The sequence below is a fragment of the Canis lupus genome, chromosome 13, assembly GCF_003254725.2.
Source record: "Canis lupus dingo isolate Sandy chromosome 13, ASM325472v2, whole genome shotgun sequence".
NCBI classification, from domain to species: Eukaryota; Metazoa; Chordata; class Mammalia; order Carnivora; family Canidae; genus Canis; species Canis lupus.
Window position 1 is genome coordinate 39,154,733 of NC_064255.1, and position 14,072 is coordinate 39,168,804.

The window sequence follows — 14,072 nt, forward strand, 5'->3', positions numbered from 1 at the left end:
TGCCTCCTGTTCTGAGAGATTCCAGGGAGTTCTCATCTTCTGCAGAACAAACAGATGAGAAGGAGAATGGATGACAAGGGAAGGGAATGGAAAGGGCAGTTTGAATCATTTCAGCAATAAACTTGGGGATTCTCAGGTTCTTATATTTCGTCTTAACAATCAAAACCTTTACACACCTGGGGACGATGCAGAGGTGGGCGTGAGTCTGAGCCCAGACGATGGAGCACTGAGGTTGCTAGCACTGGGCCCAAGGTTCCCACCGCCTCTGCCTATTAGCACTGACCCTACATAAGCCACGTAGCCCCTTGGGCCTCAGTTTCCTCACCTGTATTAAGAGAATCCTATTGATACCTACGTTCCAAGTTGCTGTGAGCATCAAGTGAGATAAGCCCTGTCAGGTGCCCCGACAGCACTGACATGTGGTAAACGCAGTATCAAAGGTAACGACGGGACATAACGTCTAAAGCATCGTGTTTAAGGGAAGGTAAATAGGGTCGTCTGGGAGCTCAGTGTTTGAGTGGTAAGCCAGAGAGAAATGAATTCAGAAATCTGAGAATTCTTGGAAATGGAAGTGCTCCATTAGTCATGCATAAGTAAACTCGTACTGGAATGTGATGTGCGAGGAAAATAATCCTCAGTGAAGGAGTGCTGGAGGATTTTGTCTCCTGCGCATTATAAATTATGTCTAAAGGGCTTCATGAATTATTTCCTGGATTCCAAGTGGCACACTTTCCGCATTTGAAGGTCTCTAAATCGCTCTGTATCTTACCGCCGGCAGCGCATCACGAGAAGGAGCGTATATACCCTTTTTAGGTCGTACCCAGAGGAACACGACTTAGGCTTGGCATCTGAGATGCGATAACTGTGCCCATGTCTTTGTTCATTTTTGGAGCAGGAAGGCTTGGCCCGGTTTTTATAGTTCTTTCTTTTGTTCCTAGTGATCGGAAACGCTAGTGTTCTCAAAAGCATTCTTCACCAATATTTAAATCTGCAAATTTGTCTTCCAACTTCAGATAGTTTTCTATAATGAATTTGGGGGCACAGCCTAAAAATCAGTATTTCTGATAGTAGTTTATATATGGACATTATAAAAATACTACCACATATTCATATTTCTATGTGTGGTGTGGGAGTGTGTTAAATTATAAAATCTAACTTATTCTTTTGTCATGCGAGGCTGGTCAATCTTCAAATACTGCTTTTCCATCAGCCATTTACGTAAGAATGCAAACACGTGTACCATGTGCGTATCACATATGATAAAAGAGACTTTAACTATTTCCAGTCATTAAGTCTCTTTGAAGGGATTCAACTCAGGCTTGGTAATATATTAAAAAGTTACAGAATTGATCAAATAATATGGTGCTTATTCCGTTTTTAAAAGTATATTTTAATTTAATATTATGTTCTTCCAGAATTGATACATAATAATCCATCATGAGAAAATGTGCATCAGGGCGCCTGGGGGGCTCAGTCAGTTGAGCGTCTGCCTTCAGCTCAGGTCGTGATCCCAGGGTCCTGGGATCGAGTCCTGTGTCGGGCTCCCAGCTCAGTGAGGCATCTACTTCTCCTTCTCCCTCTCCCCTGCTCATTCTCAGCCTCACACTCACTCTCTGTCTCAAATAAATAAAATCTTTAAAAAAAGAAAGAAAATGCCCATCTAATTATGAGTTCAAAATCACCCCATCCTCCAAAAGAAAAAACACATTTTTGCCGCTAGATGCTATTGTAAAATCTTTTAGAAGCTCAAAAGTCTTGTTGCCTAAAGTTTCTTAGTGCTTTTTTTTTTAAAGCTTAGAAAATTTGCAAATAATTTTTGTTTATTTTTTACAGCGTTTTTTTTTCTAATTTTTTTATTGAAGCAAATTTTTTTTATTCCAATTTATGTATCATGGCAACACATAACATAAAATTTACTATCGTACCCATTTTTATGTGTGCTCTTCAGTGGTATCAAGTACTTTCATAATGTGCAACTGTCACCACCATCATCTCCAGAATTCTTTTCATCTTGCAAAACCAAAACTCGTCACCCATTAAACAATAACTCCCCACGATCCCCTCCCCCAGACCCTACTTTCTGTCCCCTTTCCCTCCGCACCCCAGCCTGTGGTAACTGGGCTCCACATATAACTGAGATCGTGCAATATTTGTCTTTCTATGTCAGCTTATTTCACTTAGCCTAAGACTCTCCAGGTTCATCCATGTTGCAAATAGCAGAATTTCCTTCTTTCTCATGGCTCAGTAATATCCTGCTGTGTCTGTATATGTGTGTGTGTATAGTTAGATAAGAGATAGGCGTTTATTCGTATATAGATACAAATTATACGTGCACGAATGATATATTTGTATATAATATTAATATTTATATATCATCACACTTATATTTCATTATACATGTAATATAATATTTAAACATCACATTTTCTTTATCTGTTCATCCATCAACCTTAGGTTGCAGTGAATGTGGAGTGCAGATAGCTCCTCGAGACCCTGATTTCATTTTCTTTGGATATGTACCCAGAAGTGAAATTGCTAGATCATACGATAGTTCTATTTTTTATTTTTTTATTCTTGATTGTTCGATGGCTATAGCAACTTACATTCCCACCATGAGTGTACAGGAATTCACTTTTCTCCACGTTTGATGACACTTGTTACCTTTGACTTTTTAATAACAGTCATTCTTAATTCTTAAGTCATTCTTAATAACAGTATGAGGTGATATCTCATTGTAGTAGTTTTGATTTCCCTGATGATTAGAGATAGAGGTGTTGAGCATCTTTTCATATACTATGTAACTATTTTAATTGGATTATTTGTGCCTTTTTTTTTTTTTTTTTTTGCTATGGTGTTGTAAGAGTGCCTTGTGTATTTTTGGATATGAATTCCTTATTGGATATATGATTTGCAAATATCTTTCCCATTGTATAGGTTACCCTTTCATCCTGTCGTTTCCTTTTCTCTGAATAACCTTTTTAGTTTGTGGTAATCCCACTGGTTTATTTTTGCTTTTATTGCCTGTGCTTTTGGTGTCAAATCATTGCTGAAACCAATGCCAAGGAGCTTTTCTCCTGCTTTCTTCTAGGAGTTTTACAGTTTTAAGTCTTTATCCCATTTAGGCATTGATTTTTGTGTATGGTGTCAGGTAAGAATCAAATTCATTCTTTCACATGTAGAGATCCAGTTTTCCCAACACCATTTGTGGAAAAAATCCTTTATACATTCTGTGTTCTTGGTGCTCTGGTCAAAAATTAGTTGACCATTAAAAAAAAAAAAAAAAGTTGACCATAAAAGTGTAGGTTGATTTCTGGGCTCTCTGTTCTATTCCATTGATCTATGTACCTGCTTGTATGACAGTGCCATACTGTTTCAATTACTGTAGCTTTTGCTAATATAGTTTGAAATCAGGAAGTATGATGTCTCCAGCTTTACTCTTCTTGCTCGAGATTGCTTTAGCCATTTAGGATCTTCTGTAGTTCCATATGAATTTTAGGGGTTTTTAAAAATTTCTGCGAATATGCCATTGGAATTTTATTAGGGACTGCACTGAATCTGTAGATTTCTTCGGGTAGTATGGACATTTTAATAATCCATGAACATAAGCTATCTTCTATTTACTTGTGTCTTCTTCAATTCCTTCACCCATGTTTTAGTTCTCAGTATACAAATCTCTCACCTTTGTTAAATTTATTTCTAAGTATCTTATTCTTTTCAATGCTGTTGTAATCGGGATTGTTTTCTTCTTTTTTTATGTTGTATATTGATTTTGTATCCTGCAACTTTACTGAATTCATTTATTAGTTTTAACAGTTTTTTGGTGGAGTCTTTACCGTTTTCTGTATATATAAGAGCATATCATCTACAAACAGAAATAATTTTGCCTCATCCTTTCCTATTTGGATGCCTTTTATTTCTTTTTCTTGCCTAACTCTGGCTAGGACTTCCACTACTATACTGAATAGAAGCAGGAAGAGTGGGCACCCTTGTCTTGTTCCTGATCCTAGAGGAAAGGCTTTGAGCTTTCACCAGTAAATACTATGTTAGTTATGAACTTGTCAAATATGGCCCTTATTATGTTTAAGTAGATTCTTCTGTACCTAATTTGTTGAGCACTTCTATCATGAATAGGTGTTGAATTTTGTCAAATGCTTTTTCTGCATCTATTGAGATGAGCATGTTATTTTTATCCTTCACTTTATTAATATGGTATATCACATTTTATGATTTACATAGTTGAACCATTCTTGCATTCTTTCATAAAGTTTTTTTTTGTTTTTAAAGAATTCAATAACAATTTCCACCAATGCATTAACTATTAAGAGCTTTCATTTTGGTTGGGTGAAAGGCAAATCTTGATTTAGGAGTAAAATATATATACTTATATATATATACTTATAAGATGTTAATAAATGCATTGCTTTTTGAGAACCATGCAGATATTTTATAAAGTACTTAATAATGCCTTTTCTGAAGGTGAAGGTGAAGGGGGCAATAGAAACCAATTTTAATATTTATCTTAAAACCTTTTAAAATGTATTATTTCATACATATTTTAAAAATTCAAATTCAGCCCTTTACAATAAGACACTATGACTAAAAAACATAATAGTTATTAATTTGTTTCCTTTGATTGTTCAAGTATATTTTAGCCAGTATTTAGTCATCCTTTTAATTACTTTTATCAAGCAACTACTATAATATCAGTGGGAGAATTTTGAAATCTCCCTGGAATCAATTGGCTCCCAAGTAAAAATAATGTAAAATTACATTGATTTTGTTTTCTGAATCAGAAGCGATACATATAGTCATTGGAGAATATTTTAGAATATAGGAAATATATTTATAAAGAAGAAAAAGTCATCCAAAATAATCACTATTAACATTTTAGTATATTTCCTTACTGTCTTTTATATAAAAGACATTTTTATATATTTTTAGCAGGTATATTTGTGTATAAATATAGCATGTGTAAAATCTTATATCTGTAGGCATCATGCTGGATATGCAGTTTATATTTTTTGGCTCAACATTAGATAATAAGTATTTTCCCATATCATTAACTATTATTCAATACCATTTTTAATGGCTGCATAGTATTTCCTTCTATGGACATGCTGTAATTCATTCAGCCATCCCCAATTGTTGGACATTTAGGTCATTCAAAATTTTTTTAATGTTATAAATTTTATGAAGCATAAAACAGATCAATTGAAGTACTTCTGAAAGAGAGGAACACAGGCATAAAAGTGATTAACTGAGGTACTACTGAAAGAGATGAACATCATGGTGATGTGCCAGGTGGATTAGACACCAAGAGTCAAATCAGAGAGACCCCTTAGTGGAAGAGCATGGGAATCAAGGATATACTTAGGCCCTAGCTTATAGAAACAGAAAGGAAGGGATGCATATGAAAACTATTGTGTTAGAACCTTGGCAAGACTTGGCAAATGACGGGCACGCGTGAGATACGAGTCAGGAAGCACTTCCGAGTTTAATTTGTGTGCTAGGGAGAACTAATATCATAAACAGAAATTGTGAGTTTGGGGGATGGGTTACTTGAAGGTAACTTTTAGCACGTTGAGTGTGAGTCATTTACCATGACACCGATGTGCCAGACTGAAGCTCTGATGGGTGCTCAGACTGGAGATGAAAGTACAACTCATAAATGGGTGGAGAACATAATGGTGAGTTCATGAGAACAGCTGATCCACTTGAGGGTGATTCAGCACAGGTGATGGAAAATAGTTGAAGTTTAGTATAGAGAGAGAATGAGAAATCAGGCAATAGTTCTTGAGAGCCCAGAAAGAGAGCATCAAGGCCAAAACCCACAGTGCTAAGAGTCATAGGCATCTGTGCTGAAGACAAGCTAATTATAACTTTAAAAGATTTCTTTTCACTGGTGATATGACCCTAAGCCAACACTAAAGACATTTGGGAGCAAGTGTGCGGTGACTGTGACTTTGAAAATTCAGTGGTGATGGGAAAGGAGAAGTGGGATGTGCATCTGGGATGGCCAGAGGAGGTGGGGAGGTGGTGGGTGCCTGTGGCCTCCTATTGCCCCCTTCACCTTCACAACTATCTCTTTCCAAGCAATCCAGCCTTTCCTAGTAAGGCTACCCGGGAAATGGAAAAGCAATGAACTCATAAAGGCAATTTACCTCATTGGCCTAAAACTTACTATTCAAAAGAAAGAAAGGAAGAAATCTTTTACCCTTTAGAACTTTCAAAGAGATCATTTATTCAAAGGAGGAAAAATTATTTTTTTCAGGCAACCACTGAGGAAACTGAACCCAACAGTCAAGAGGATGAAAATGATGGTGGAAAAACACAGAAAGGAAATACAGAACTCGCCCCATCAGGTTTGTTCGCTAACAAACTAGTTTTAAGGTAGATGGTAGATGTCTTAACTTTTAAGACACAATGAAAATAGTCCAGGATTTCTCCCGCTGAGCCTGAGAAATGTAGTCGGTGAAGGCGCTGGCACTGGTGTGGTCCTGCTGCCACCTGCAGGCTGCCTGGGGGAATCCCGGGATGTGACTGGTCTTTGCTGTAGCAACCGGAGCCCACACATACTTTTTTGCTCCTGTGGTGTTTTTTTGTTATTTTGAAAGTGTATCTCCATCACCAGAAGGATTATATTTCCCCAAATAAACGATGCTTAAAAACTGCGGGTCCTATTTTAGTACACGGCACATCACTAAATAAGATATAAACCAAAAATATATCACAAAAACAGACGCTCAAATGAAAACCGCTGGGGAATAGTTTAAAAGAATAAAGCAAAAAAAAAAAAAAAAAAAAAAGAAAAGAATAAAGTAAAATGAATGAATGAATGAAGTAAATGCCACTCGTGTGGACGGTATGAACGTTCCCTAAGGTAATGTTCCTCAGTACTTTTAACACGTTTCGTCTTTTGGCAGACATAAAAACCTCTTACCCTCCTCTAAATCCCAAATTATTTTAAAATGTATTTAAAAAATAAATGTTTGAAATATGCTAAGAATTTCAGCATATGCTTTTTCAAACTAGATCGCACCTCCACCTTTTGATACGGCCCTCGCTCTAGACTGTACCTGAGTCTAGACTATCCCTGAGTCTCCTTTATATAATCAGAGAACACTTTATTTTCATTGCATTCTATATACCACGCAATCCTTAACACATTCCAGTTATGAAAATGTGCTGTTCAAAAGGAGCATTGGAATATGAAAGAAAAGAAAAGAAAAAAGGAATATGAAAGAAAAGACTCAGGCTGCGACTCAGTTGTTTGGGTAGAAACTCTTTAAATGTTCTCCCAACCAGCCCACCTGCCATAATATTTTGCATCAGCATTCTGCTTCATGTGGTGTCATTCACATGGAGACTGCGACTCTTATTAACAACTTATATTTTCCATAGTTGGGTTCTTTGATGTGTTTAATGTTGTGTGATTTTTTTTTAATATCTTAAAAGAGCCTAGAAAACTCTGGCATCTGAGGCTCTTTAATACCTCTCATCACTACAGTCCAACTTCCTATGGCCCAGGGGGGATATGGACTGGTGTGTTGTGCGGCATCGCGGGATAAATGGTCCTTGATGTGGTTTCCCTCTTCTGTTTCATGTCTCTGAATGTCACTCCATTTCAGAGCCACAGCATTTCACGACAACTGTGACTCGGTCCAGCCCGACTGTGCCCTTTGTAGAGTTTCCCTCCAGCCCCCAGCGGAGGAACGATGTGCCACCAGAAGAAGACCAGAAGAAACTAGGAAATGAAATGAGTGGGAAGGTGGAGTTGGTGCTGTCCCAAAAGGTGAAGTGCATATCCCAAATGAGCGTGGCTTCATGTCGCAACCGGCTTCTGAAGTGAACTGATTGATAAAGTGGCACTTTTCAGAATGAAGATGTCTTTTCTCTCTGAATCTATTCCTATCTTTAATGGGTATTTTTTTTTCTAACTACAAATGTGCTACATGTTCCTTGTTAAAACAACAAAAAAAAAGTTAAATGCATATAGAAAAGTGTGTGCATTAGGCCATCGGGGTGCTAAAGCAGACTCCCACGGACTGGGTGGCTTGTAAACAACAGACATTTATTCCTTACCGTTCTGGAAGCTGCAAGCCCGAGGTCAAGGTGTCTGGTGAAAACCCGCTTCCCTGGTCCCCTATCGCTGTCCTCACTTGGCAGCCGGGATGAGGGAGCTGCCTTGAGTCTCTTTTATAAGGACACGAATCACCTACAAAGGTACCACCTTGAGGGTTAGGGTGTCAACATAGGAACCTTGGGAGACCCCATTCAGTCTGTAGCTATATGTTCTTCTTAACTTGTATTTATAGCGATGTACATACACAGGTAACAGATTTATCAAGAGATAATATGTAAACATATAAAAAATAATACATAAACCTTAAAAAATAGAACAGAGAGAAAAGGTCGCTGAAATCTGCCTCTATTAGTAAACATTGACATATATTGGTCTGTATATATTCACTCAATATCTTATGAATTTTATTTTACATAATTTTTTAATTCTGAAGAATTACATACATTTAAAAGAAAATGTAATACAAGCTCTAAAGCTTTGAGGTTAGGTGTTCGTTTGCTGTGCATGAGCTTGCATATTTGCAGCTTACTAAATATTCTCTTTCCAATATTTACCTGCTTTATAACAGCGGTACTTCTGATGCCTCTGGACTTGCACAGCAAGAAAACTAGAAAATTATCATTCTGATATAATGAGTTTTAATGTATTGTTTTTATTAAAAAACAATACATTGATAATAGTTATAATAATACTTCCTTGTCAACATGGGAAATCCATCGCCTTCAATGTGTTTTGTGTAAGTTTATGGGAGGGCTCTATAATTTCTCAAGAATAATGTCCATTAGAAGGTGATATTTTATTTATTTATTTTTATTTATTATTTATTATTTATTTATTATTTTATTTATTTATTTTAATTTTAATTTTAATTTTCAGCACTTAGAGAGTGAGATTTTCTTTTATCTTATTGTGGAATATCCCACTTCCTGACATTACAAAATCAGTATTATGTAGTCAGTATTATGTAGAGAATATGTGATGGATCTATCAGAAAATGGGACAGAGTGATATACAATCCCAAAAATGGAATATTATCTTCTGGGTTTGGAGAAAAGTGATCGTATTTTTATGCTCCAGTTTGATTTCCCTAAAAAAAAATTTGCCTCTATATCAATGTAGAAAGTACAAAAGGGTTTCGGGAAAGGGTAAGCGTCTCCATTTAAAGGTTACATATTTGGTTTATTGACTTATGTATTTGCCATGAGTCCTTAAATTTTATTTCACCTGTGCATTTTTTAATGGACACTACTTATAATGTTTCTGTCTGTTGCCCATGATCCAGGTGGTAAAGCCAAAATCACCAGAACCTGAAGCAACCCTGACATATCCATTTCTGGAAAAAATGTCTGAAACCAACCAATTACACTTGCCAAATCTCAATTCTCAAGGTAAAAGAAATGCTTTATTTTAGCTCTACGTGTTTTGCTGGGCCCAACTATAGTAAAATGGTCTTATTTATTTATTTATTTATTTATTTATTTATTTATTTTTTAATTTTTATTTATTTATGATAGGCACACAGTGAGAGAGAGAGAGAGGCAGAGACATAGGCAGAGGGAGAAGTAAGCTCCATGCACCGGGAGCCCGACGTGGGATTCCATCCCAGGTCTCCAGGATCGCGCCCTGGGCCAAAGGCAGGCGCTAAACCGCTGCGCCACCCAGGGATCCCCTGGTCTTTTTTATTTTATTTTATTTTATTTTATTTTATTTTATTTAATGAATTAACATAATATTTGGTTTATTGACTTACGTATTATTAGTCTCAGAGGTAGAGTTTAGTGAGTCTTTCACTCATATGTGGAAATTAAGAAACAAAACAGAGGATCATAGGGGAAGGGAGGGAAAAGTGAAATAAGATAAAATCAACGAGGGAGTCAAACCATAAGAGGCTGTTAACTAAAATACTTTTTTTTTATACTCTTTATTTTAAAGGAAGATTACTTCCTTTATGTTAAATCCCATTAGCCGTAGTGTTTGCAAGAGTCCACGGTGGCTGAATTAAATGACTTCTGAACAGAAATCTGGGGTTACATTCTCTATTTGGCCTGGCTGCAAAACCAGCTGCCAAAACCATTTTGTCAGCATAAGGGAGCCTACATAAGTATTTGATACCTTAAAATAATGTTATTGCCTCCAAAATGTTAAAAAAAAAAAAAATTACAAAATAAAAAATAACTTTAATAAAAAGTTTATCTTTTCTAGTATGATGTCAACTTCATTAATTGTTAATTATCTCATCTTTATAAAATATTCATTTAATCTGACAATCTGACTTTTCAGAAGAAAATCAGATTTTATCGTCTCATAATAATTCCAGGGTGTGCATGATGATGGCTGAGAAATCATTCCCACCCAGGGATCCAGTGCATGCTGCAGACTCCCCAGGAGCCCCCCAGGCCATGCATAGTTGTGAACGCGCCGCTTTGCTCTTTAGGAGTGCTCTTGGGGTACCTTCCTCCCCGTGAGCACCCAGGTGCCCCCAAACAGCAGAAAGGGAGCCGAGTGTGAGAGTGTTCTTCAGAACAGACTCCCGGTCTTGCTGGTGTGAGTGCTTGTCCAGGGGCAGAAGCAGCCAGAGTTTAGGAGGCAAGACTGTCAGGTTTTGTTTGTTTGTCTTTTTTTGACCTACTCTTCCCGGTACATTTTATAGATTTATCAGGTCAGGCAAAGAGAAGATGGTCCAGGGCCGTTGTGGCTGGGGATTTATTTTTCCTTTTTCTTTTCCGGGGATGAGCAGCCTTCTCCAGCCGCTCCTGGCAGCCCCTGGGTTGGCTTTCATCCCCTTAGTAGCGGGCTGGGAGAGGCGGCGGCTGTCACTGGGTAGCAGGACGTCCCGGGGAGGGAGCGGCCGCGGTGCCTGGTCTCTGAACGTGGAAGCGGGTTCAGTACTGTCTTCAAAGCATTTGTCTTAAATTTGTCAGCCCTCCTGTCCTGAAGGGAATCGACAGAAACGAAGTCCCGTAACTGGGTCGGCAATGGACCATATTTAGACAGATTTTGAGCCTGCCCCATTTTTTTTTTTTACCACTTTTTAATTGCGCGGATCAGTAATACGGAGGGGAAGTAGCTATTTTAAGCCACCTTAATTAGTTTTGTTGTCTCACATGTTTTGACAGCCTGTTACCTGTGGTAGGGCATTCTGATTTTATAAAACATGCTGTTCACTAAGGGACTTCACGTCACGTGTTACCGAAATCGAGTGATTAAAAAAAAAAAGAAGCTTAGTAGCACTAGAGCATTTCAAACATGAGTCTTTAAGATAGAATCGTATCTGGTGCACACCTGTTCTGAACTCGTCTGGTTCACGGAAGCTGGAGTGGCCGTTGCAGGCTCTGGAGACAGAAAGCCCGGGTTCGAATCCTCGCTCGTCTCCCCCCCACCAAGAGCTCCTAATCTCTCATTGTCACCTGCCAGCTGTAAAGTGGAAGTAACAGTACCACCGACTTCACAGGGGTATTGGAAGAATTAATGAAATGAGATCGACCCCACAAAAGTGTTTATTTAGCTCAAGACCTGGCCCAGAATAAGCACCAATAATATAATCTAGTCGTTTCAGAACAGTGGCAGCGGGAGTGTTAGTACAAAGCAAGATGCCAGGTGGCAATGAGCTATTCTAAATGCTCTTCTTAAGCTTGGAGTGTATGTTGTAGACTCACGGCTTAATGCGGCAATTTCGGAGCGTGCCTAAGAGCCGGGGTTCCGCGCTGGCTGGTGAAGACGCGGGCGTCTGGGCTGCGGCCTGCAGCGCCTGGGTGGGTCTGGGCCGGGGCCGGGGGGTTCGCATTTCTGACAAGTTCCCAAAGGCGGTGCCGAGGCTGCAGATCCAGGGGCCACACTCGGAAAACCCCTGGGAGGCATAGGATTTTGCCCAGAAACAAAAACTCAGTGGGAGTGGGAGGAGCAGGGTTCCAGGGGCAGAACAGGTAAGTGAGGGGGGCGAAAGGCGTGGCTCCGCGTGTCTGCCCCCATGCTCCGGCCGGGGCCCTACACCTGGGGCTGGGGCCACCTCTCTGCACTTCGATGACAGGGGTCCACGGGTCTGTGGTCGCGCGGAGTCCGAGGAAGCTGCACAGCTAGGACCCTGGCGCCTCCTGTCCCCTCCCCCGGGCTGTGATGGCTCCCCCGTTTTTATAGACTCACCTGTCCAGAGACTGGCTGTCGGGGCTGCTGGAGATCCGGCGGCGAGCCCCTAAACAGCACAGATTCCCCTTAAACACACACACACACGTCTTCCAATACCCTGAAAACATCAAGTACGCCTGGAGGTGACTGTCCTCTGCCCCGCGGTGTCCCGGCGGCTCAGGGCTGGCGTGGTGCAAAGACAGGTGCTCGCTCTGGAAGCCCGTGTCCTGATCCGCCCTGAGGACAGGCTTTCTTTTTTTTTTAAGATTTTCTTTATTTATTCCTGAGAGACCCAGGCAGAGGGAGACGCAGGCTCCGTGCAGGGAGCCCGATGCGGGACTCGATCCCGGGAGGACCCGGGGTCACGGCCTGGGCCAAGGCAGGTGCTCCACCGCTGAGCGCCCCCGGGCGCCCCTGGCCTGTCCCGTTTCTGTTGGTTTTCGCCCACGTCTTCAGGTTTCATGTGTTTTATTGAGATATTTTGTATTTTAGATCCACTCCTTCTCGGCGCCTGCAGCCACTACAGCCAGACCTCCTTCGGGACTGGGGAGCTCGGTCCTCCTGGCTCCTCACCCCCGTTCTCATGGTTTTCTGTCTGTTCTGTTGTGCCATCTGCTCCAGGGTCGCCTGGCGCTGCCGGCTTCCCGCTCAGAGTTCAGAACTCTTGGCGGCGCTCCCAGTTTTTCTCGCAGTCAGGTAAAATGCGTCCTGGGTAGCTTTATCTCCTTTGTGCAAAAATCCCTGTCGGGGCCGCCAATAACGTCTGGTCGTCTTCTTCATTTCTGATTTCGGGGGGAAAAATGCTCATTTCCAACACACAGTTAGCAGAGAGCGAGTTCTTTGATGCCAGTACCACGTAGACTGAAATTGGAAGGAAATTCATAGTTTTCTTTGATTTTGAAAATCTGAAGAAATAATATTCGACTTTCTTTAAAAAAACAAACAAAAAAAAACAACAAAAAAACAAAATATAAGCGTTCAAACTCGTTTTTTGTCCTTTTTTTTTTTTTTTTTTTTTTTTTTTTTTTGCCAAGGATAGAAGCATTTACCAGGAACTGGTAATGGTTCTCTTGTTAACTGTGTCCCTCTGTCTACTTCCCGGATGTCTGGCCTCCCTCTGTGTGATGATTCTCCGCGTCAGACAGTGAGGGAACCAGGCGAGCCAGCCGCAACGCAGGGGCCTTCAACACTAGCACCTGTCGTTTTTGCTCCTAGAGTCTAGTACCTGGTGCTGATGGATGGGCTCGGTCATACTACGCTGGTCCTATAACTCCTTTTGGTGATGGGTACAAATTGCTTCAAGGGTGTGCTTCATTAATGATTTTCTAATGCTCTCGGCTTACCAAAAAAATTGATCGGAGGCTCACCTAGCAACCGCGCTCCACCCCGAGGACCAAAACTAAATACTGTTAGAAGCTGCTCACGTCGTGATCTTTTCTTTTTTTCTTTCTTTCCTTACAGTGGATTCTCCAGGCAGTGAAAAGTCTCCTGTAACTACTCCTGTAAGTAGCTCATCTTAAGGAATAAGATCTTGCATATAGTGTGATTTTATTCTTATTTTTTTTATTTTTTTATTTTTTTTAGTAAATTTATTTTTTATTGATGTTCAATTTGCCAACATATAGAATAACACCCAGTGCTCGTGCCCTCAAGTGCCCCCCTCAGTGCCTGTATTTATTTATTCATGAGAGACACGGAGAGAGAGAGGCAGAGACACAGGCAGAAGGAGAAGCAGGCTCCATGCAGGGAGCCTGACGTGGGACTCGATTCCGGGACTCCAGGGTCACACCCTGGACCAAAGGCGGCGCTAAACCACCGAGCCACCCAGGGATCCCCTGTAGTGTGATTTTAATGTATAAAGTATTTG

General features: G+C 40.1%; 1 protein-coding gene across 20 annotated transcripts in view; it reads left to right on the forward strand.

Annotated features, from left to right (window-relative positions):
* Nucleotides 1-14,072, forward strand: part of LIMCH1 (LIM and calponin homology domains 1) — a 296,259-nt gene that overhangs the window by 257,043 nt on the left and 25,144 nt on the right. For 12 of the 20 annotated variants that reach the window (XM_035713987.2, XM_035713995.2, XM_035714024.2 and 9 more), the window contains 5 exons: nucleotides 6,272-6,362; nucleotides 7,629-7,792; nucleotides 9,366-9,471; nucleotides 12,698-12,901; nucleotides 13,667-13,707. In XM_035713987.2, coding sequence (XP_035569880.2) covers nucleotides 6,272-6,362; nucleotides 7,629-7,792; nucleotides 9,366-9,471; nucleotides 12,698-12,901; nucleotides 13,667-13,707 — 606 coding nt within the window. The remainder of the gene's footprint in view (nucleotides 1-6,271; nucleotides 6,363-7,628; nucleotides 7,793-9,365; nucleotides 9,472-12,697; nucleotides 12,902-13,666; nucleotides 13,708-14,072) is intronic. The other 8 variants (XM_025450636.3, XM_035714029.2, XM_035714037.2 and 5 more) reach the window with 2 other exon arrangements.